Here is a 24996-nt window from a genome sequence, read left to right as displayed (position 1 = left end):
CCACATATCTGGAACAAACTCCCTGAAAACTGCAGGTGTGCTGCAACTCTCAGTTCTCTAAAATCAGGGCTGAAGACTTTTCTGTTTGCTGCTGCCTTTGATTAAATCAAATCTGAGCCTTCTTCTTCTCACACTGCACTGAAACTTTTATTCTGTTTTATCTGTCTTCTGTTGAGGTTTTATTTCTGTCACCTATCTATGTTTTAATTCTAACTTAATTATAGTTACATTAATGTGATTAATGTCTTTTTATGTTGCCTATTGCTTTTACTTGCTGTATATTTTATGTAAAGCACTTTGAATTGCCTTGTTGTTGAAATGTGCTATACAAATAAACTTGCCTTGCGTAGTGAGCTTTACCATAATTTATTTCAGTCAAATATTTTCTTCCAGAATTGGCTGATAATGAAGAAAATACATAATTAGGCTTCAGACTTTCTGTTCTTCTTTTGCAGTTTGATCTAAGAATTTTTGTTTTAATACACACAAAAAACACTGTTTAGACTGTAATCCTAGCACCCTCACTTGACCCAGTGAGCTAACTCTGCTCTCTGTGAATGGTACAATAAATATTTAATGCAAATACTTTCTTCCACAATACTAAAAAAAACTGTATCTAGTCTACTAACTTTGTGTTTGTGTTTTTTTCAATTATATCTAATAATATTACTTTTAAAAAAAAACTCTAATTATACATGTCTATATAGAGTGTATTATTGGCTCGATGGCACCATCTACTGGATGAAAATAGAACACAGAAATAGAATGAAATGGAAAAGGAAACTACGTGAGGCGTTCATGTACGCGGACTGGTGTGTGCAATGCAGATAAACTTCCGGTTGCATAGTATCAACAAGTGCAAACGCACGTGTGTGTGAACGCTTAACAACATTTCTCCAACAGTGACGGATGTGCACAAGCTGTAAGTATAGTATGCATACTATACTTACGCGTGAAATACAATCCGCATGTAGCAACGCATGTGCGCACGCACACGTACCAAAATTTACTATGTTAATTACGCATGCACACACACGTTGCTGCGCGTGTATCTGCTTATTTTGATATGGATAGGACTTCATAGTGTGTGTGTGTGTGTGTGTGTGTGTGCGCGCGCGCGTGCACGTAAGCGTGTGCGTGCGTGCGTGCGTGCGCGCGCGTGTGCGTGCGTGTGTGTCTGACGCTCGTTCTCTCTCTCTCCCTGCAGCCTCTCAGAGTCTCTCGTCCACTCGCTGCAGGTGGACCTCCTGTCCAGCAGGATGGAGGTTGACAACAGGCTCCGACTCCTCTCAGCCCCCCTCACTGTTGGCATGGAAACACTGCAATATGCACACACACAGCTGACCAAAACCGCGCAACAAAACACACAAACACACACTCTGCTGGACGACGCACACACATTGCTGCTCGACTACCAGGTACACACACACACACACATACACACATACACACTTATTTTCAGGTAAACTGAACAAGAACAATGACAAAAATCCTGTTTATGATATAAAACATCAGTTATTGATCACTTATTAATCAGTTATTAATCAGTTATTAATCAGTTGTTGATCAGTTGCTAATCAGATATTGATCAGATATTGATCAGTTATTGATCAGATATTGATCAGTTATTTATCAGTTATTGATTAGTTATCGATCAGTTATTGATCAGTTACTGATCAAAGTGCAGAGTCAGTGTTTATTGGTGACTGATGACTGATGTCCTGTCATCTGTCAGTCTGTCCACAGGAACCTGAGTGTGGACCGTCTGTCTGTGGATGCAGTGATGGAGGATAGTCAGCTGCTGCTGGACGATACCGTCAGTCTGACAGAGGAGTTAACCAACACCACCTCAGTGAGACACACACACACACCTGCACACTCCACCTGATCAATATCTCTGTGATGGTAATTACAACAACAGTAACCTGTGTGTGTGTGTGTGTGTGTGTGTGTGTGTGTGTGCAGCAGGTGGAGGTGTTCCGCGGTCACCTGGATCAGTGGCAACCCCTGCTGAGGAAACAGGTGGACAGTCTGGTCATTGGACTGGAGGTTACTGATGCTTTGGAGAATGTTTACCATGCCGAAAGCCACGCCCTCCGGTTTCAGAGCCACGCCCACTCCATGCACAGGTAGATGTGTGTGTGTGTGTGTGTGTGTGTGTGTGTGTGTGTGTGTGTATGTGTGTATGTGTGTGTTAACACTTGTCCTCTTCCTCAGCTCTCTGTCATCAGTTTGTAATGTAACAAATGCCAGCCGATTAGTTCAGCTTGACAGTGACATCACACACCAAGTTGACTCCGCCCAGCAGGTTGCTGTGACCGCCCACATCTCCGCCTCTGTCGCTCTCAATGTGGTGAGTGTGTGTTGACAACACCCCCCCCCCCCCCCCACCAAAAATTATATGAGTGAGAGTTGCGTTCTAATGATTTTGTCTTTCAGACCGTCCTATCAGAGCAGCTGATGTCAGAGGAGGGCGGAGCCAAACTGAAAGTCAGCACCGCTGTTTTAGAAGAAAGTCGACAGATCAACGAGACGTTCAAAGGTTTGTGTTTGTTATTACTCGCGTTCTAAACATCAAATCTATTCTTCGTCATGTTCTCTATCATGTTCTCCATCATGTTCTCCCTCATGTCCTCCGTCATGTTCTCCCTCATGTCCTCCATCAAGTTCTCCACCATGTTCTCCATCAAGTTCTCCGTCATGTTCTCCATCAAGTTCTCCATCACGTTCTCCATCATGCACTCCTTCATGTCTCCGTCATGTTCTCTATGGTGTTCTCTATCATGTTCTCCGTCATGTTCTCTGCCATGTTCTCTGTCATGTTCTCCGTCATGTTCGCCTTCATGTTCTCCCTCATGTCCTCCGTCATGATCCCCATCATGTTCTCCGTCACATTCTCCATCATGTTCTCCGTCACATTTTCTCCGTCATGTTCTCTCTCATGTTCTCCGTCATCTTCTCTGTCATGTCCTCTGTCATGTTCTCCCTCATGTCCTCCGTCATGATCCCCATCATGTTCTCCGTCACATTCTCCATCATGTCCTCCGTCACATTTTCTCCGTCATGTTCTCTCTCATGTTCTCCGTCATCTTCTCTGTCATGTCCTCTGTCACATTTTCTGGCATGTTCTCTGTCATGTTCTCCATTGTGTTCTCCATCGTGTTCTCTATTGTGTTCTCCGTCATGTTCTCCACCATGTTCTCCACCATGTCCTCTATCATGTTCTCCACCATGTTCTCCACCATGTCCTCCATCATGTTCTCCGTCATGTTCTCTGCCATGTTCATTCAATCTGTCCATTTGTTTTCCAGACCTGCGGCTGAATGTCTCCACGGTAACCAGCAGACTGCGATTGGTCAGAGATGGCATCCATAACTCCACCCTCTTCCTCCGTAAGCCAACCAAAGAGCTGCAGAGCTTCTCTAACAGTGAGATATTTTAGGCTCCTCCCACATTGATGTCATCGTGTCATTTTATTGGTTTATTGATTGATCGATTGATTGGTGTTTGTTTTCCATCAGGTTCATTCATGGTGCTGCAGCAGACTCACCTTCAGGCTGCGGCAGCACGCTCCGACCTGCAGGAGGCGCTGCGGTGGCTGCACAGACTCAGGCTGCAGCTGCAGGATTCTTCCTCTGTGGTGGAAAACACCAACAACACAGTTACTGAGACAAACCGGCTGGTGACTTACACGCACGCCGAAGGTCTGTATCCGTTTACAGTGTCACACATTTCAGACGCAGCTGTCCGGTACTCACACTTCCTGTTTCCTGTCTCTTCAGCCAATGAGGTGCAGCAGAAGCTGGAGGAGGCAGAGCATCGTACAGAGCGTCTGATGGGTCGGATCAAACCGCTGAGCATGCTGGGAGAAACACTGAGAAGGAATCTGTCAGACATCAGAGAGCTGATCGATCAGGCCAGAAGACAGGCTGCCTCGGTACATAAACATACACACACAGAAATACATATCCTGAAACACACACAGAGAGAAGGTGTGTAAACGAGGAGACGGAGTTGTCTCATCTTTGAACCATCAGTGGCATCACTGAAACAGCATCTGTATGGACCCTTTTGAGGCTCAAAGTGACATCACTATGACATCACGATGACGTCATGTTATCAGCTGGAGGTGCAGGTGCCTCTCCCCCACAGGGCTGTAGGCTCCATAGGAGTGTAAAATGTGTGTTGTCTTGTTGTGTTATTGGGAGCCAGAATAGAAGGAGTCATGGCTCAAAACCAGCCGCCACTGCCCGTCAACAAAAACAAAGACAACTATGGTTAAATGTGATAAGACCAAAGGACTGGACGGAGGCCATCATCAAAAATGCTCACATGTGCAGCGCACACTTCATATCAGGTTAGGGAAAAAGTATTTCCTGTTGTAGGGATGAATAAGGTTATGTGTATTAAGGGTTATTATGTCCACCTCATCAGAAACTGGGGAGGGATTAAGAGGAATATTGGATTTCTCTGCAACGCTAACTTTTTAGCACATTAGCTAACGTTAGCTTCCATAGCAAAACAAACAAGTGTGGTCCTCCTTTGTAAGATTGGCTTCCTGTGACATCATCCATCCACTGAGTGAGAGCATACGGGTCGGCCAGTCTGGTCCCGTTGGTCAGTGTTTACTTATTCAAGTAACACTGGCAGTCCCGGAGAGTGAGTGACCTGACATGGTGTGTTGGTAAATTCAGTCTGACACTCTACACTAAAATGAGAGCCCTGTTGGTGGAAGAAACGGAGCGTTATATTTCTACATGAATGAACCAACGGTTAAGTTAATCACACATTCACTGCGCTCGGCGCTCTGCTGCTCCGTCTCCACAGACAGAGTGTCCAGAGTGCGCTCTGCCACTCTGAGAGTGCGCTGCTCTGGATAACCCAACGCTACATTCAGACAGCGCTCCCAATTTATCAACGCTCCACTTTGTGTCGGAGTGCGCTCCCACACTCACAATGAGTGTTTCTGAACGCACCACTCACATCATCTTCCTCTATCGTCTAAAACAAGACAACACAACTTGTTTGACCCATGATGTCACATGTCACATGATGCTGCCGCTGTTTGGTTCTGTGTAAACATGTAAAGACGGGACATTGTAGCAGCTCTGTAGCTCCACCTCTGTGTAGAAAGGTTACTATGTGAGACATGAGGACATGTCCAAGGCCCTCAGAGGACATCTGTCTGGACGTTCTGAATTCTAATGGTTTAGTTGTTCACATGAAATTCTGTCGATAAAGTTTTTAAGAAAAACAATAAACTCAGGTGTAGCTGCAGTTCATTCTGCACATTGTTGATGATGGTGATGATGGTTATGATGTCATCAGATCAAGGTGGCGGTGCAGGCGGACAGAGACTGCGTTCGATCCTACAGACCACAAACTGAGTCCAGTAACTTCAACACTTTGAGTGTGATCCTGAAAACGTCTCGTCCTGAGAACCTGCTGTTCTACCTGGGCAGCAACACCACGGTATGCACACACACACGCACACGCGCGCGCATGAACACACACACGAACACACACACACACACACTTACACACACATACGCAACGTTCTCTTCATCAATCAATCAATTTTATTTATAAAGCCCAATATCACAAATCACAATTTGCCTCACAGGGCTTTACAGCATACGACATCCCTCTGTCCTTATGACCCTCACAGCTGATCAGGAAAAAACCCCCAAAAAAACCCTTTAACAGGGAAAAAAAAAACTGTAGAAACACACACATGACACAATGAGACAGAAAGAGACAGAGAGAGAGAGAGAGAGAGAGAAAGATGCAGGACAGACGGTAATGACAGTAGCTTACAACAACATTAATGAAAGTAATAATATTATAATTAATAATAATATATTAATATCTGATAGTATACATATGTGACAATAATCATATGTGTATAATAACAGTAGAAGTATGACTAATGACTAATGATGGCAGCAGCAGCAGGAGGCATCTGGCAGGACCACGGCAGCAGCACAACCACACACGTCACGCTGTCCAGGCACCGCTGTGATATGAGTTGATCTGAGAGACAGTGGAGCACAAAGGCTCCGGAGAAGAAGCCGAGTTAGTGACATCCAGAATGGCCGAGTTAGCAAGATGCAGTAATAGAATACGAGAGAGAGAGAGAGAGAGAGAGAGAGAAGGAGAGAAGGTGCCCGGTGTATTATAGGGGGGTCCTCTGGCAGACTAGGCCTAAGTCAGCCTAACTAGGGGCTGGTACAGGGCAAGCCTGAGCCAGCCCTAACTATAAGCTTTATCAAAGAGGAAAGTCTTAAGTCTAGTCTTAAATGTGGAGACGGTGTCTGCCTCCCGGACCGTAACAGGAAGATGATTCCACAGGAGAGGAGCCTGATAGCTGAAGGCTCTGGCTCCTGATCTACTTTTGGAGACTTTAGGGACCACGAGTAACCCTGCGTTCTCAGAGCGCAGTGTTCTGGTGGGATAATAAGGCACTATGAGCTCTCTAAGATATGACGGAGCTTGACCATTTAGAGCTTTATAAGTTAACAGTAGGATTTTAAATTCAATTCTGGATTTTACAGGGAGCCAGTGCAGAGAAGCTAAAACAGGAGAAGTATTATCTCGTTTCTTAGTTCCTGTTAGTACACGTGCTGCTGCATTCTGAATTAGCTGGAGAGTTTTTAAGGACTTACTAGAGCTACCTGATAATAGAGAGTTACAGTAATCCAGCCTTGAGGTAACAAAAGCGTGGACCAATTTTTCTGCATCTTTTCGGGTCAGGATAGGCCTAATTTTCGCAATATTACGCAGATGAGAAAAAACAAAAAAAAAGAAGCTTCATCAGGTTGTCTTCATCATGTTCTCTTCAGTAGGTTCTCTTCAGTAGGTTCTCTATATCAGGTTTTATCCTTCATGTTCTCTTCATCAGCTTCTCTTCAGTAGGTTCTCTTCATCAGGTTCTCTTCAGTAGGTTCTCTTCATCAGTTTCTATCCTTCATGTTCTCCTCTTCAGGTTCTCTTCATCGGGTTCTCTTCATCAGGTTCTCCTCATTAGGTTTTCTTCTTCAGGTTTTCTTCTTCATGTTCTCGTCATCAGGTTCTCTCCTTCATATGTTCTTCATCAGGTTCTCTTCATCGGGTTCTCTTCATCAGGTTCTCCTCATTAGGTTTGAGGCTTGTCATATGTCAGGTCTGGGTCCTGAAACTCTTCTGTGTGTGTCTGCTGTGTTCAGGTGGACTTCCTGGCGGTAGAGATGCATGACGGGAAGGTGTCTCTGGTGTGGGATGTGGGTTCAGGCAGCAGCAGGCTGGAGTTTCCTGGACTTGACATCACCAACAACAGGTGGACCAGGATCAACGCCACACGGTAAATACACGCCTCAAATGATGCTGTGTTCTGTTTGTTATGACGTCACATCCTGTCAGTATCTACGTTCTGGAGCTTTAGTCCCATCACATGAGCATGTCATGTTTGTCAGGACCGTCTTGTCCTCGCCAAACAGGAAGTAACTTTCAGAATAAAGCTGTGGAGATGTTATCTGGATGACATCATCATCCATAGGTGTTTGACAAACAACTGATGTTGTTCAGGAAATACGAACAGATGAACCGTCCTTTATTTTACTTTGATGTTAAGTTGGTGAAGCATGGCCCTGATCGACTCTGATAGACCCTGATCAAACATGATCAGTCCTGATTGACCCTGATTGACTCTGATCATCCCTGATCGACTCTGATAGACTCTGATCAGCCCTGATCGGCCCTGATCAACTCAGATCATCCTTGATCAGCCCTGATCATCCCTGATTGACTCTGATAAACTCTGATCATCCCTGATCAACCATGATTGGCTCTGATCACCCCTGATCAACTCTGATTTTTTTTAAAAAAATCTAATTTTATTTACTTTATTAATCCCCCTGAGGGAAAATTCAATTTTTTTACTCCGTTGTCATTAACACACAGGTCCGAAAGACACACACATGCAAAAACAGGACCAATACATGCACAAAGTGGAGAGATGTCAGAGTGAGGGGGCTGCCTTGGTCAGGCGCCCCGAGCAGTTGGGGGGTTCGGTGCCTTGCTCAAGGGCACCTCAGCAGGGCCCAGGAGGTGAACTGGCACCTCTCCAGCCACCAGTCCACGCTCCATATTTGGTCCGGATGGGGATAGACAGATAGATCCTGATCTACCATGTCAAGCCCTGATTGGCCCTGATTGACCCTGATCATCCCTCATTGACTCTGATCGGCCCTGACTGACCCTGATCGACACTGACTGACCGTAATCATCCCTGATCGACCCTGATCGACTCTGATAGACCCTGATCAATCCTGATCAACCTTGATAGACCATGATCATCCCTGATTGTCCCTGATCAACCCTGATCGGCCCTAATAGACCATTATCAGCCCTGATAGACCCTGATCAGCCCAGATCAACCCTGATAGACCGTGATCGACCCTGATCAACTCTGATAGACCCTGATAGACCCTGATCGACTCTGATCAACTCTGATAGAACCTAATCGGCCCTGATCGGCCCTGAACCACTCTAATCGACCCTGATTGGCCCTGATCAACTTGATCGGCCCTGATCATCCCTAATCAACCACGATCGGCTCTGATCGACTCTGATACACCCTGATCATCCCCGAATGACTCTGATAGACCTTGATTTGTCCTGTTCTGCCGTGATCAATTCTGATAGACCTTGATTTGTCCTGTTCTGCCATGATCAATTCTGATAGACCCTGATCAGCTCTGATTAGCCCTGATCGACGCTGATCGACCCTGAATGAAAACAATACCGACTCAAAACAATAGCTCCTAACACTTCAGTGTCAAATAACATTCAGTAATGTCGATGAAGTGAAGTGATGATGTTATGATGTCGGCAGGTTCGGGGCACATGTCTCTCTGTCAGTCCATCAGCTGGAGTCAGAGTCGGCTACATTGCCCGTGATAACAGCAACATCACCGGGACCTTCCAGAGTTTTAGATGTGGACAAAAACACAGTGATCCACATTGGAGGACTGGGATCTCACACTCAGGTAGCACACACACTCACATCAGGTGTACAGGTCTGCGCAGGTGAACAGGTGATAACTGTGTGTGTGTGTGTGTGTGCGTGTGTGTGTGTTGTCAGCGTCCGGCCATGCTGCGGTCCTCCACCTTCCAGGGCTGTCTGGGTGAAGCATCTCTCAATGAGAGAAACATCGGACTCTGGAACTACAACAGCAGAGAGGGAGAGTGTGGAGGCTGCTTCAGCAGGTATATACATGTGTATGACTACAGGTGTGTGACCACAGGTGTATGTCTACAGTTGTATGGCTACAGGTGTATGACTACAGGTGCATAACTACAGGTGTATGACCACAAGTGTATGACTACAGGTGTATCACTACAGGTGTATGACTACAGGTGAAGGACTGCAGGTGTATAACTACAGGTGTATAACTACAGGTGTATAACTACAGACGTATGAGTACAGGTGTATGACTACAGGTGTATGACCACAGGTGTATGAATACAGGTGAATGACCACAGGTGTACGACCACAGGTGTATGAGAAGTGTATGTTCTGAATAACATATTTGAGCCTTGACATATCTGAAGGTTGTCCTTAAAAATATGTCTCTCCTCCTGTCTGTCTCTTCATGTCTCTGTCTCTCAGTCCACAGGCGGAGGAGACGTCGTTCCACTTTGATGGATCTGGATTCTCATTGGTTCAGAAGTCTCTGCGAGCGACCTCCACCTCCATCGTCCTGCTGTTTAAAACCCTGTCGCCGGGCGGATTACTGCTTTACCTGGCCTCCAACAACACTGTACGACACACACACACACACACACACACACACAGGCCGAAAAACCAAGACTATCATCACTTTTGACATTGGCTACACGTTCTGTCACCTGCAGAGAGACTTCCTGTCCATGGAGCTGGTGGAGGGGCTTGTCCGTCTAACCTTTGACCTCGGCTCAGGTTCTCTGATTCTGACCTCTAACAGGAAGTACAACACCGGAGTCTGGTACAAGATCACTATACAGAGGAACAAACGCAAAGGTACTACTGCTGCTACTGCTACTGCTACTACTGCTACTGCTACTCCTACTACTACTACTGCTACTACTGCTGCTACTACTACCACTACTGCTACTGCTACTACTGCTGCTACTACTACTACCACTACTGCTACTGCTACTCCTACTACTACTACTACTGCTACTACTGCTGCTACTACTACCACTACTGCTACTGCTACTACTGCTACTGCTACTCCTACTACTACTACTGCTACTACTGCTGCTACTACTACCACTACTGCTACTGCTACTACTGCTGCTACTACTACTACCACTACTGCTACTGCTATTGCTACTACCACTACTGCTACTGCTACTCCTACTACTACTACTACTGCTACTACCACTACTACTGCTACTGCTACTCCTACTACTACTGCTACTGCGACTATACTGTAATAATACTGTCGTTTACTATGTTATCAGGTTACCTGTCCATCATGGCAGCCGACCAATCATCAGACAAGGAGGTGTTGGAGGCGGAGTCACCTGGAACTGCCTCTGACTTGAACCGCTCCGACCTGGACCCCATCTACATCGGAGGACTTCCTGCCTCCAGACCAATAAGGTGAGTGTGTGATGTCACAGAAGGCTGTCTGTGTGTTTCTTCTTGTCTGACTGTTTCTACCTGTCTGACTGTTTCTACCTGTCTGGTTGCTAGGCGACAGGTAGTCTCCAGATCGTATGTGGGCTGCATAAAGAACGTGGAGATCGCTCGGTCGAACTTTGACCTACTGAGAGACGCATACGGAGTCAGGAAGGGCTGCGTCTTGAAGGTACTGTATGTAGTGTCTATACACACTGAGGCAGAGATGGATACTGACGTCACAGAGAGCTCGTTATACCCACACACACCTAGATTTAAAGTTTATGAGGGGTCCAAGCCCGTGGGGCCTGGGGTACGCGCATGCAAGCAGACACATTTCCCAGGACCAGCGGTCCTGGGAACCCTATTGTTTTTGTTCACATTTTTATTATTATTATTATACATCTTATTATTTTTTTTTTCTGTAAATAAAAGTGGTACTGTAGGCTACACCATGCAAGGGACGGTGGTGCAGTTTGGAGGGTTGATCCAGACCCATGCAGGGACCTCAGATGCAAGAAATTACACATGTGCACCTGCAGGGGGTGCTATAATCAAGGCCAACGCGTTTTGGCATTTGACTCCCACACTATATGTCGCACATTCAGAAGCTTTATATCCATGGATTCCCTGAATGGAGCTTCATCAAGTGTCCATGGCACTGCCCACTTCTGCTTAACTTTTTTTATGCCAAAAATTGCAAAAACTGCAAAATGGGAACTGCAAAACCTACTTTTTCCTCCTACAGATTTTGTGCGACCTCCATGAAACGTGGCCCCTAGACTCACAAGATGGACCTGATTTAAAGTTCTCAAAAGAATTATGTCCAGTCATAAAATGTGCGAATTATTAATGAATACATTTTTGTAGCTAGCTATAAAAAAAGCAAACAGTTCTGTATCTTTGTCAAATTAAAAGCTATCAAAACCAAAACTGAGATTCTTGGTTAGTATGTGACTGTGAGGGTGTGAACAGATTTTGGTGAACATTGGGCACTAGGGGGCGCTATACACCTGGGAAGTTTTTATCTGCTAAAGGCTACACCGATTTTTATGAAATTTGGTAATGATTGGTCAAAGTGCACGTGACTTATTGCAACAAACGCATTCAGCCTTTGGCACTTCCAGTGCACTTCACCCATTACGGTGAATACTGCAGCTCAGACGTTGGCCTGTGTCCTGACGCTCGCCCCGAGCCCATTGTCCTAAGGGGCCGACTTTCGTGGTCTCCTCCGGGCGTGGAGATTGAGTTGCATGGGGAGGCTTGGACCCCGTTCATAACTGCTTGCAGTTCTCGTTTTTAAGTTTGAATCCTTCCTTTGTTTCTTTTAGCTCAAATCTTTAGTGTATTTGAACTTCATTTTTAAAAAAATGTGAAAAATGAGAAACTTCAGGTCGGTTTGATTTTTGATGAAAAATAAGTCTCATTTCAACACAAATCTGATATCTGTGCAGATTTTCATACATCATGTGTCCAAAACTGAAACTAATATCATTTGTTTATTCATTTATTTGTTTTTTTCATTTAATAATTTTTAGGGGGCGGGGGCTTATATGTGAAGCACTCTGTAACCTGCTTTGAAAAGTGGTTCATGGACAAGGGTATGATGAAAATGATGATGATGAAGACAGTTTCCTCAGCCTTGTGCAGTTTGTACAGTTTTTACAGTTTGTCGAGGTCATACAGAATCATGTGTTATCAGGTGTCATCACAGAGCGTTGTTACAGAAAGCATGTGGAGTGTGAAGGACGAAAAACAATGTCGTCTTGTCTCAGATTTACAAAAAAAACAACAACATGACAACATGATGAGTCGAACGTTAACCTTGTTATTGTCAACATTTCCTGTGGATGTTTCACAATAAAAGCCCTCTGCTTCCTTCATGTTAAACACAGTGTTATCATGCAGTAGGTGCTAACACACACCAATCCTCAGAGGAGACGTTCAGGTGCAGCTGCACAAAGACAAATATATTCACACACACAGAAAAGTAAGAACATAAAGTCAGAGTCACACTAGAGGAACATCTACTATCAGTAATGTGATCTGATAATAGATCATGTGTTACATGATGCTGTCAGACAGGGAAACATGTTAACATTCATTTGTATGGTACAAATCAATCAAACTTTATTTATATAGCATTTTTCATACAAACAGAATGCAACACAAAGTGCTTCACACAATTAAAACAAAGTGCAGTACGGTGAAGTACAGTTGGTATCACTGACGCTCAGAGGGGATTTAGTATAGTATAGCTGTAGTAGATTATATTGAAATTGTAGTATATTGTAGTAAAGTGTAGTATTGTTGCAGTATAGTGTAGTATAGTTCTAGTATATTGTAGTATACTGTTGTATCATTGATCATTAGACTGATCGACCCTTGGTCACAATCAATAATCAATCACCATTACTGACACTGATGATGTCACCTGTTCCAGGCGGTACGCAGCGTGTCGGTGTTGGCCGAAGGCTTCGTTCAGATCGCTCCTCCATCATTCCGTCAGGAAGCAGAGCTCCTCTTTTCCTTCTCTACCAACAACCAATCAGGAGTCCTGCTGGCTGCCTTTAGTGACGACCATACACAGAGACAGGTGAGATGGACAGGTCATGTGACTCACCTGGATGCCAGGTGTTTTTACCGTTGTGTAACCACCATTGTCTTCTGTGTGTGTGTGTGTGTGTGTGTGTGTTTGCAGCACTTCCTGTCTGTCCACCTGGTCTCAGGTGCATTAGAGGCGGAGCTTGGTGAGGTAGGCGGGGCTACTCGGAGGGTGATGGTGATGAAACCTAATGGAGGATCCTTCAGTGATGGGACAAAACACTCTGTGATTATCACCATAAGCAGGAAGTAGGTGTTACCATGGAAACAGACACCTGTCTCACCTGTCTTACCTGTTTGATGAGTATTAATATATCACTTGTCTGTCTCGCAGGTCTCTGTCCATGCAGGTGGACGAGGGACACATCAAGTCTGTCTCTCTGTTGCCGGGCGGATTTTCTCGTTTGTCACCGGCCTCTTTCTTCATTGGTGGGCTGCCATCAGGGGAGGTGTCTCGTCTGCCAATCAGATTACAGAATGTGTCCAGGTGGTTCAGAGGCTGCATCCAACACCTGGTGGTGGGCGGAGTGTAAGTTCCACACACACACACACACACACACACACACACTTCTTCTGGCGGTCCATCGTAGTCGAAGATGACATAGCTTCCATACAGCTGTGGTGAACGTGACAGTGGCTATCGATGCTGATGGCGATGCCACTGCACGTGACTATGAAGCCCGATCCTAGAGCCACATATCCTGCCACAGTGAGGACACGTGAGGCTTGGATCAGGAGGCTGGCATGGTACTGGATTAGCGTGAGGTTGTCTTCGCTGGTGCCGAATCCTCTGTTGTTGGGTGCGACTCTCCTCCAAGTGCATGACCCCATCGTGACAAAGAGAATGCCAAAGTGCTCGGTTAGCTGCAGCAGACTCTAGGTTGTTGGGTCTGATGTTGCACCTATTTAATTAAAGGGGACACACAACCACACACACAACCACACACACACACACACACACACACACACACACACACAGAGTTTTCTATCTGTCTGATTGGTTAACTCTTATGTTTGGCCCCTCCCCCAGGCTGGTCGACCTATCAGGAGCTTTGAGGTATGAGGGGGCGGAGCTCGACAGCTGCCTATTGGAAGAAAAGGTCGCGGGGGCAGTACTACCTGATGACCAGGATGTAGAACCAACTCCTGACCCCGTCCACCCGCCTGTGGCCCCACCCACACACCTGAGCGCCCTGACACCTGGAACATTAACGGTAATCAATAAGTTTATTATTGATCATTATAAACATAAACAAGTATAAACATTAGAATTATCAGTTATTGATCATTGTTGTTGATTATCGGTGACTGATTATTGTTTATTGAACTGTGCATGATGCAGTGTGTGTCGGAGGCGGAGCCGACCTTCCTGCCGTCAGCGGTTCAGTTTGGTTTGTCCAAACACAGTCACATGACCTTCATCATTAATCCCAACACTGTCAAAAGGAGGTGAGTCACCGTGACGATGATGGGGGCAGGGCTGCAGCCAGGGAGAGGCGCGGCTCCACACATACGTCTGACTCCTGCATGTTGTGTCTCTTCTCGTCCTCAGTGTGTCGCTGAGGTTGTCAGTTCGGAGCAGAGCTGCAGACGGGCTGATCCTCCTCCTCTCTGACTCCAAACAGATGGACTTCATCGTCCTCAGACTGACGGGGGGGAGACTGATAATGTCAGCTGACCTGGGGAAAGGCCCTGCCTCCGTCACCTCATCCACGGTTGTTAATGACGGAGAGTGGCACACTGTGAGTGAATCTGTGTTCATGTCACGGTTCCACAGAGTCCCAGATCTTTGGTTCTAGCTGTTTAAACTCTGTGATTCTCCGTCAGGTGAGCGCCGAGGTCAGCCGGCGGTCTGTGTCAGTGTCTGTTGATGGGTCACATCCGGACGCTGTGTCTGTTAAAGGAAACCAGCTGGACGTGGAGAGCAGAGTCTACCTGGGAGGACTGCCGCACACGCTGCCCACCAGGAGGATTAACGTACGTGATCTCACCTGAGGACCAAACACCCTCAAACAGAGTGTTGCCCCGGTGACTGCCTGAGCCTCACCTGCACTTCCTGTAACACGTCTTGTTTCCATCTCTCAGGTGAGCAGCAGTTTTCCAGGTTGTATTCGCTCTGTCATTCTGAATGGAGCCACATTGGATCTGTCCAAGCCCACCTCGCAGCAACATGTCGTTTCCTGTTTCACCAAAGACCAGACAGGAAGTTACTATAACGGCAGTGGATACGCTGCCCTCAGTAAGTCCAACCTAACGAAAGACAACATACGTGATGATATGTGATCTTGGTGTTAATCTGTGTGTGTGTGTGTGTGTGTGTGTGTGTGTGTGTGTGTGCGTGTGCTCAGTGCGTGATGGGTACAAGGTGGGCTCAGACGTGTCTGTGTCTCTGGAGTTTCGAACAAGCCAATCAGAGGGAGTGTTTTTAGGAATCAGTAGTGCAAAGGTGGACGCTATCGGACTGGAGATGATTGATGGACAGGTGAGCAGAGAGTCATATGTGTGTGTGTGTGTGTGTGTTTATATGTGACATCACTCACCTGTGTTTTTCCTCAGGTGGTGTTTAACGTGAATAACGGGGCGGGGCGAGTGTCGGTTCGTTCTGTTGGTCACATGTTGTGTGACGGACGGTGGCACCACCTGCTGGCCAGAAAAAACAAAAACACCCTGAGTCTGAGTGTCGACGGGCGGAGTTACACTACCCCCAACCCTTACCCACAATCCACCTCTGCTGAGACCAACAACCCAGTTTACCTGGGTGGGTTTCCAGGTGAGATGCTCCGCCCAGCTCTGAAGGTTTGAATGGAAACATAAAGATGGCTGTGAGGACTCATACTGACCCTGTCTCTCTGTCTCCATCTGTCTCACTGTCTCTGTCCACCTGTCTCTCTCTCTGTCCACCTGTCTCTGTCTTTATGTCCACCTGTCCCTCTGTCTCTCTGTTGCAGCTGGAGTCAAACAGAACTGCCTGTCCATCAGCACCAGGTTCAGAGGTTGTCTGAGGAACCTGCAGCTTATTAAGTCTCACCTGAGTGATGCTCTGGACCTGAGCTCCGCCAACTTCCTGTTGGGTGTCACTCCTAACTCGTGTCCTGTATGGGAGCAGCGCCCAGCCGAGCTCTGATTGGTCCATATACTGTTGGATTGTTAAAGCTGATGTCTGTAACTTTGATCGGACCGCTTGAACATGAACCAATAAAATAATCTGAACCTTCAATTCGTTTGTTTTTTTCTTTGGTTGATGGTGACCAATCAGGGACGCGTCTGTCTCAACGCTTTAAACTGATTAGTTTGTTTTTATTTTCAGATGGTAACTCAGCACCAATCAGAGAAGTTTTAACCATCACAATGTTTCCTGGGTTCATCCCTGAAGGTTGCAGATGTATCACTCAGGATATTTATTTACACAAACCAACACAACTGTGTTTCTGTTCTCTTCACTGATGATTCACTTGACTTCACTGTCGTCATGGCAACAGTTGCTATGACATCATCATGTCACTCACATTTCACCACTGTGAAAGGCGCCAAAACATCAAAGAGTTTTTATGGCTCCACAGACAAACGCCCTGTTCACATAGACACGATTCCTGAAGAAGGTCTTGGCACAAACGTCCACCTGGACTCAACGATAAACTGATCAGAGTTTGGCAGTCGAAGGTCAAAGGTCAGCGTGACCTCACAAATCATTTGTTTTGTCCATATTGAAGAATTCACTAATTCTGACAAAACTTCACACATCTGAAAGGATGAAATAATGAAGGTCAAGGGTCAGAGGTCAGCTTCACTGTGACATCCTCTTGTTTTACAAAGTGGTCAGATACTGAACTGGTGACTCTAATCTGATTGGTCAGATCTTCTGTGTGTGAAGTGTCCATGTTTGAAGCTTTGTCCCCTGAGCAGGAGCCAACAGGAAGTGTCACCCACTTGGAACAGACACACAGTTAGAATACGTGCTCTGATGCTATCTACGCCATCAGCCTGAAACATGAGAGATTGTTGAGGTCATGGCCAGTTCAATATAACCCTGAGTCAGTTACTATGGCAACATACTCCTCATCTCAGCCTGAGGCTAATCGTCTGCTGAGCCTGTAACAGGAAGTGGTAACATGGAGTGTACTTTGGTGAATAAAATGGTGGATGCTGAGTCAGAAATGATTGAGGGTCTGTTGTGTGAGGAGAAGGTGACGTCTTATGGTTCCTGTGAGTGTCTCTACGAAAGATACTGTTTGACCTCACACTCTATCATTTATCTAACAATCTGTTCCACCCACATATATCACATATTACACATCATCATCATCATTGGAGCAGAGACAGCGGTTTGTCGGGTCATAAGAAAAGTGTATCTGGTTTTCCCTGGACATAAATCAGAGCGGCTCATCACAGAGGAATTCCACAGAACTGCAGGTGTCTCAGTGTTAATGAGAAATGAATCTACCTGGACACATGATGAGGTCATTGATCAAGATGTCTCATATATTCAAAGATGGAACTGGCTCATTGATGGGACTCAACATCCAATAATAGCTCCATCAGCCTGGTGTCCACGTCGTCATGACGTCAGGATCAGTTCCAGTCTGTTTAATATGTATGTGTGTTTGATGTTGAGTTTGTGCCCAGTGTGTTTGGGCTCCATCACATTACAGCTGAATAAATTATATTCAAATATATGAACACTGTTAAGATATAAACATGTTTCTGTATGTTAGACACATGACCTCATCACATGACGTCACATCACCTCACATATGAACACGCTCTGCAGGCTGTTCCCATCACACCTCACTCTGTTCAGCTGATGGAGCACATTGATTTTTCATGTCTTCAAATCTCTGATTCAGTTTTGGATGAAATCAGTGGCTCTGCTTTTAAAAATCATGTTATCTGCACTCCGCTGATGATGTCTGTTGGTGCTCACCATGAACGAGCTTCCCTCAGGCTGAACATCCTCAGAGTTGACTGAGCCTGATCAGCTTCTCAGCTCAGAGATCAGGATCAGAGGTTGTTGAGTCTGCTCTCTGAAACAGGGCCCTGATGATCAATCAATCAATCAATCAATCAATCAATCAATTTTACTTATAAAGCCCAATATCACAAATCACAGTTTGCCTCACAGGGCTTTACAGCATATGACATCCCTCTGTCCCTAGGACCCTCACAGCTGATCAGGAAAAACTCCCCAAAAAAACCCTTTAACGGGGAAAAATGGTCAGCTGTGACACAACACACAGGTGAATATTTGGGGACTACCCCTTTAACTTGGCCCCTCCCACTGCTCAGCACTGCTCAGGTGTGAGGAGGCGTGGCCTGGGGAACAAAGGGCAAGTGAATTGTTTGAGGAGGGATTTTGATTTTGTTTGTAAGGAGACAGTTTGGAGCCAGGCAACTGATGACAGCAGGAAACTGTCAGGAGCACGCCGTCATGCCACAGACACCAGCCGGTGAGTCTGATTCTATGTCGCTGTTTCCTGGTTTATGTTTCTGCAGTTTGAAGAGAGGACACATTTGTTTTGGGTGAGTTGGTGCTTCGCTTTGACTCTTTTTTCGACCTTTTTAACATGAAGCCTTTTTTATTTGAGTTCAGAGGGTGAAGACAAATTCACCTGTTCAGCATGAAGCCCTGTCCTGCTGACGGACAAGGTGGGTTCTTTATTGTTTTATTTGAGCTCAGAGACAAATTCAGTTTCATCTTTTTAATAGTGTGACAGTGAAAAACTTAAATTTAACCTCCAGTGAACTTTAACATATTTACACATGAGATACAGATGAGACAGTCTAAGACAGACTGAGACACAGGTGAGACAATCTGAGACACAGGTGAGACAGTCTGAGACACAGATGAGACAGTCTGAGACAGACTGAGACACAGGTGAGACAGTCTGGGACAGACTGAGACACAGGTGAGACAATCTGAGACACAGGTGAGACAGTCTGGGACAGACTGAGACACAGGTGAGACAGACTGAGACACAGGTGAGACAGTCTGAGACACAGATGAGACAGTCTGGGACAGACTGAGACACAGGTGGGACAGTCTGAGACACAGGTGAGACAGACTGAGACACAGGTGAGACAGTCTGGGACAGACTGAGACACAGGTGAGACAGTCCGGGACAGACTGAGACACAGGTGAGACAGTCTGAGACACAGGTGAGACAGTCTGGGACAGACTGGGACACAGGTGGGATAGTCTGAGACACAGGTGAGACAGTCTGGGACAGACTGAGACACAGGTGAGACAGTCTGGGACAGACTGAGACAGTCTGAGATAGACTGAGACACAGGTGAGACGATACGATATACTTTATTGTCCACAAAGGGAAATTTGTCTTTGACTTCAGTGCTGTGCACATTGCCTGCTTCCATAAAAAATCAACAAACAATAAAACACATAAATACACAATACAACAATACATGGTACAGCATTCCCTTAAGAGGGCACCATGGCACTGTTGCTCATATAACGCCCCTCATGGGGAGGCACTCATGTGATTGACTGTAAAGGAGTGAGACATCTGATTGGCTGCAGACAATCCCCTCTTAAAAAAATGAATTTGTGAATCGAGTCACATCAGGGGAGTCTCAAAAGTCGCACACACAAATGCAGAGAAGTTTACAAATTAAAAGCACTTTGTAAATGCAGGCTGGACAGTTCATATATCAGTGTATCAACCTCACAATATGTATTTAATGAGCACTGCACATACTTCTACATGCATACATTTGTGAATTTCAATTGCACATATTTAAAACAAGAAATATTTGTGTGTGCATCACAAATATGTTTATATATCTTATTTTTTATATGTGGGTTTTCTTTTACTTATATATGGAATGAAACATATTTTTGTGTGTGTGAAAATGTGTTTGTGTTTTGAGTCATACATTTAAATCCCCCAAATACATTTGTAAATCCTCTTTATGCTTTTATTCATTTTGAGACTGTTCTAGCTCCATAAATGTGTGTGTGTATATATGTGTGTGCACATGTGTCTTTGTGTCTTTGTGTGTGTGTGTAATATGTGCGTATGTGAGTGTGTATGTTTGGAGGGTGAACATAGCTGTGTGATGTCAGGTAGAATCTGATGTGTTAATCACCTGTTGGTTCATGACAGTAAAGTTAAAAAAAGCCCACAGAAAGAGAGACAGGAAGTCATGTGGTTTATTGATTTCTTTGAGCTCACATTCAATCAGGTTAAATTCATCATGAGGAAAATAACACACGGGGATCAATCGATCAGTGGATCAGTGGATCGATCAGTGGATGGGTGTGGGGTTACAGACATAGATCAATAAATGAATCAATAAATACAGTAGAGACAGGTGAATAAAAGAACTCCTAATGAAGTTTTCCATGGCGAGGTGACAGGATGGCACGTTACTGTTGCATTCTGGGTACATAGGGCTGTAGCTGTTATACAGAGGGAGCTTACAGTGCTAGCCGTCATGCTAATGTACACGTCAGACAGGACACAGTTTGCAGGTGAGACAGGTGTACTTCCTGTTCTGTCAGCTGACTGTTTCACAAAGCTGCAGGAGTAAATATACCTGAGGCAACCGTCCAATCAGACGTCAGCTTTCACCTGTCGGGGTATCAGGTGTGTGAGGGGCGGGGCTTGTTTCAGGAGGAAGTACATGAGCAGCAGGTTGAGTGTCGGTGAGACTTCATCTGAGGTTTGACGTGCTGTGGTTGCTATGGGAACGTTTTGATGGTGTCACAGCAGTGTGTCTGCCCATCTGTCACGTGTCTGTGTCTGTCTGTCTGTCTGTGTGTCTGTCACATGTCTGCCTGTCACGTGTCCGTGTGTCTGTCTGTGTGTGATGTGTCTGTCTGTCTGCCTGTCACGTGTCTCTGTGTCTGTCTGTCTGTCTGTCTGTCTGTCACGTGTCTGTGTGTCTGTTTGTCTGCCTCTCGTCTGTCTGTCTGTCACGTGTGTGTCTGCCTGTCTGTCTGTCTGACTGTCACGTGTCTGTGTGTCTGTCTGTCTGTCTGCCTGTCACGTGTCTGTGTGTCTGTCTGTCTGTCTGTCTGTCACGTGTCTGTGTGTCTGTCTGTCTGTCTGTCTGTCACATGTCTGTCTGTCACGTGTCTGTGTGTGTGTGTGTGTCTGTCTGTCTGCCTTTCACGTGTCTGTCTGTCTGTCTGCCTGTCACGTGTCTGTGTGTCTGTCTGTGTGTCTGTCTGTGTGTCTGTCTGTCACGTGTCCGTGTGTCTGTCATGTGTCTGTCTGTCTGTCTGTCACATGTCTGTGTGTCACGTGTCTGTGTGTCTGTGTGTGTGTCACGTGTCTGTCTGTCTGTCACATGTCTCTGTGTCTGTGTGTCTGTCTGTCACGTGTCTGTGTGTCTGTCTGTCTGTCTGTCTATCACGTGTCTGTCTGTCACATGTCTGTGTGTCACGTGTCTGTGTGTGTGTCTGTGTGTCACGTGTCTGTCTGTCTGTCTGTGTGTCACATGTCTGTGTCTGTGTGTTTGTCTGTCTGTCTGTCTGTGTGTCTGTCACATGTCTGCCTGTCACGTGTCCGTGTGTCTGTGTGTCTGTCTGTCTGTGTGTCTGTCACGTGTCTGTCTGTCACGTGTCTGTCTGTCACGTGTCTGTCTGTCACGTGTCTGTGTGTCTGTCTGTCTGTCTGTCACATGTCTGTCTGTCACGTGTCTGTGTGTCTGTCTGTCTGTCTGTCACATGTCTGTCTGTCACGTGTCCGTGTGTCTGTCTGTCTGTCTGTGTGTCTGTCACGTCTGCCTGTCACGTGTCTGTGTGTCTGTCACGTGTCTGTGTGTCTGTCTGTCTGTCTGCCTGTCACGTGTCTGTCTGTCTGTCTGCCTGTCTGCCTGTCAGGTGTCTGTCTGTCTGTCTGTCACGTGTCTGTGTGTCTGTCTGTCTGTCTGTCTGTCACGTGTCTGTCTGTCTGTCACGTATCTGTGTGTCTGTCTGCCTGTCTGTGTGTCTGTCTGTCTGTCTGTCATGTATCTGTGTGTCTGTCTGTCTGTGTATCTGTCTGTCTGTCACATGTCTGTGTGTCTGTCTGCCTGTCTGTCACATATCTGTGTCTGTCTGTCTGTCACATATCTGTGTGTCTGTCGTCTGTTTGTCTGTCACGTGTCTGTCTGTCTGTCACGTGTCTGTGTGTCTGTCTCTGTCACGTGTCTGTCTGTCTGTCTGTCACGTATCTGTGTGTTTGTCTGTCTGTCACATGTCTGTGTGTCTGTCTCTGTCACGTGTCTGTCTGTCTGTCTGTCACGTATCTGTGTGTCTGTCTGTCTGTCTGTCTGTCACGTATCTTTGTGTCTGTCTGTCACGTATCTGTGTGTCTGTCTGTCTGTCACGTATCTGTGTGTCTGTGTCTGTCTGTCTGTCACGTATCTGTGTGTCTGTCTGTCTGTCACGTGTCTGTGTGTCTGTCTGTCTGTCACGTGTCTGTGTGTCTGTCTGTCACATATCTGTGTGTCAGTCTGTCTATCTGCCTCTCATCTGTCTGTGTTTGTCACATGTCTGTGTATCTGTCTGTCTGTGTGTCTTTCTGCCTCTCATCTGTCTGTCTGTCTATCACGTGTCTGTCTGTCTGTGTGTCTGTCTGTCTGTCTTTCTCTAACCTGTCTGTCTGTGTGTCTGTCTGTGTGTCTGTCTGTCCCCCACATGTCTGTCTGTCTCTCACCTGTCTGTCTCATCTTCCCTCTCAGTCTAAGTTATGCTAAAGGCTCTGAATCCAGGTGAGCTGCTGGCCCCGCCCCCAGTTTGACAGACAGGTGCTGCTGTGTGTGGTTATGTACAGGTGTACATGCGTGTGTGTGTGTGTGTGTGTGTGTGTTTGTGTTTGTGTGTACGTGTACATGTACGTGTATGTGTGTGTGTGTGTGTGTGTGTGTGTTTGTGTTTGTGTGTACATGTACACGCGTGTGTGTGTGTGTGTGTGTGTTTGTGTGTACGTGTACGTGTGTGTGTGTGTGTGTGTGTGTGTGTGTCCTTAGGTCCATTAATGTCCAATGGGTGTCTACAGTTGGTTCTGTTGTCTGGACTACAACTCCCATAATGCAGCAGAGGTTCTAGATTCAGTCCTGAAAGAGATACAGAAGAGGAAACATTGGACTGTTGATCATCCTCTGAGCGACATCATCATCTTTAATCCATGTTATGATGTAACTCCTCCCATGTCTCCATGGAAACATGAAAACAGAAACTAAGTTCAAAGTTCATCTCGTCAAAAGTGAAACTAAAAAAAATAAAGAAACTAAAAAAATAAAGAAACTAAAAAAAACATTAACAATGAGTGTGTTGACCAGGCTGACCCCCCAGGACACTGTGATTGTGACAGCAAATTCTGCCAATCCCAGTGAACTCTGTGTGACCTTGAAATGTTGTCCAATCACCAAAACTTTACTACAAATGTGACTTTTTAAAACGGGTCATATCTGATTTCATCGTGACGCTGCGTGCAGCCTATAGATTCTCTCATGAGGCTGCTGCTGCAAGACACACAGTGACAGGGATAACTGTTAGCATCACACAGCTAACGTTACCCAGCAGTTAAGCTCCGTTTCCATCAAGCGGCCCGAATCATTGCATCTGTCTCCACAGTGTAAAGAGATGTGTTTTACCTGCTTGACAGTTTCGACTGAGACTCCAGTCTTCCTCAGAAGCGTCATCTGACGTGCTGCTGACGTGTCATATATCAGCTGGTAGGCCTGACAGACCAATCAGAGTCTGTCAGGTCAGGCCAACCCCGCCTCCCGCGTCGTTGTTAGTTTTCTGGAGTAGGGAATCCCAGGTATGCGAGAGGGTGTATGCCCCCTCGTCCCGGTTGATGGTGCCGCTTGCTCACTTCCTGATCCCTATGGCCTCTTTTATCCACTGTTTGAATTTATTGGTCTCTGATGTGATTATTTTGTTCCTGTCCCAGTCCATGATGTGGTTATTTCTTCTGCAGTGATCTGTGATGGCTGATTTTAGGTTTTCCTGTTCTGCTTTGTCTTTTTGTGTCCTTGTGAATCTTTTTGTGTCCTTGTGAATCGCCCCGCTGTCTCTTTTTTTCACATTCTTTTTGATGTTCTTTTTTCCTTGTGTTGAATGATGTGCCTGTTTCTCCGATGTATGTTTTCGTGCATGATTTGCATGGTATATGATGTTGCATTTCTTGTCCGGTTCTATTTTGTCCTTTGGGTGTACTAGTAGCTGACAGAGTTTTGTGTGTGGTTTCATGGCTGTATTGATGTGATTTTCATGATCCGTTGTATTGGTTCTGTTATCCCCCTGATATATGTTATGGTTATTGTGTTTTTGTTTTTGTCATCTGTTTTCTGTGTATGTTTTGTTTCCCTTTCTTTTTGCTTCTTTTCTTTGTTTCTGACTTGTTGCTTTCCTTTGTTTATGGCCCATCTGGGATATCGGCAGAGTGTGAGTGCATGTTGTATGTGTTTTTCCTCCCCCTGTCTGTCTTTATCTTCGGATTTGATGCAGGCCCGTTCGTACAGTGTTCTGATATCTGAGAGTTTGTGCGCTGTCCATGGTATTCCGATGATCTGTGAGTTCTTGTGTATGTCCAGCTTCTATTTTCTCCAGGATGTCATCAACGTATCTTTTCCAGAGTGTGGGTCTGCAGTGTGTGGGTGCTGTGTGGATGGCTTTTGTTTCCAGGTCTTCCATGAAAAAACTGTTCATTATTGCGGATAGTAGATCTCTCATTGTGAAGCCTTCTGTCTGTCTGTAGATGTTTCCTTTGAACTGAAAATAGGTTGATTTGGCAACG

General features: G+C 45.7%; 2 protein-coding genes across 7 annotated transcripts in view; one reads left to right on the top strand and one right to left on the bottom strand.

Annotated features, from left to right (window-relative positions):
• Window positions 1-16466, top strand: part of lama1 (laminin, alpha 1) — a 61757-nt gene extending 45291 nt beyond the window's left edge. Inside the window, exons 38-64 of the mRNA XM_078162806.1 lie at window positions 1208-1418; window positions 1736-1852; window positions 1966-2129; window positions 2218-2353; window positions 2440-2542; window positions 3312-3428; window positions 3522-3704; window positions 3783-3937; window positions 5329-5472; window positions 7206-7339; window positions 8873-9026; window positions 9122-9246; window positions 9650-9800; window positions 9895-10039; window positions 10486-10627; window positions 10721-10835; window positions 13089-13241; window positions 13347-13498; window positions 13584-13778; window positions 14280-14463; window positions 14592-14698; window positions 14802-14991; window positions 15077-15226; window positions 15335-15488; window positions 15598-15731; window positions 15806-16019; window positions 16198-16466. Of these exons, the coding sequence (XP_078018932.1) occupies window positions 1208-1418; window positions 1736-1852; window positions 1966-2129; window positions 2218-2353; window positions 2440-2542; window positions 3312-3428; window positions 3522-3704; window positions 3783-3937; window positions 5329-5472; window positions 7206-7339; window positions 8873-9026; window positions 9122-9246; window positions 9650-9800; window positions 9895-10039; window positions 10486-10627; window positions 10721-10835; window positions 13089-13241; window positions 13347-13498; window positions 13584-13778; window positions 14280-14463; window positions 14592-14698; window positions 14802-14991; window positions 15077-15226; window positions 15335-15488; window positions 15598-15731; window positions 15806-16019; window positions 16198-16373 (4105 nt within the window). The 3' untranslated portion in view covers window positions 16374-16466. The remainder of the gene's footprint in view (window positions 1-1207; window positions 1419-1735; window positions 1853-1965; window positions 2130-2217; window positions 2354-2439; window positions 2543-3311; window positions 3429-3521; window positions 3705-3782; window positions 3938-5328; window positions 5473-7205; window positions 7340-8872; window positions 9027-9121; window positions 9247-9649; window positions 9801-9894; window positions 10040-10485; window positions 10628-10720; window positions 10836-13088; window positions 13242-13346; window positions 13499-13583; window positions 13779-14279; window positions 14464-14591; window positions 14699-14801; window positions 14992-15076; window positions 15227-15334; window positions 15489-15597; window positions 15732-15805; window positions 16020-16197) is intronic.
• A 3934-nt stretch (window positions 16467-20400) lies between these two features.
• The window catches only part of LOC117265053 (protein 4.1-like), a 90864-nt gene continuing 86268 nt past the window's right edge, over window positions 20401-24996 (bottom strand). For all 6 annotated transcript variants that reach the window (XM_078162795.1, XM_078162796.1, XM_078162802.1 and 3 more), the window contains one exon: window positions 20401-23308. Coding sequence is in view for 1 of the 6 variants with exons in the window: in XM_078162796.1 (XP_078018922.1) it covers window positions 23303-23308 (6 nt within the window). In the remaining 5 variants the exon portion in view is untranslated. The remainder of the gene's footprint in view (window positions 23309-24996) is intronic.

Source organism: Epinephelus lanceolatus, chromosome 20, assembly GCF_041903045.1.
Source record: "Epinephelus lanceolatus isolate andai-2023 chromosome 20, ASM4190304v1, whole genome shotgun sequence".
Lineage (NCBI taxonomy): Eukaryota > Metazoa > Chordata > Actinopteri > Perciformes > Serranidae > Epinephelus > Epinephelus lanceolatus.
The sequence above is the reverse complement of the archived record's forward strand: the minus strand, read 5'-3'. Positions and strand labels throughout refer to the sequence as shown.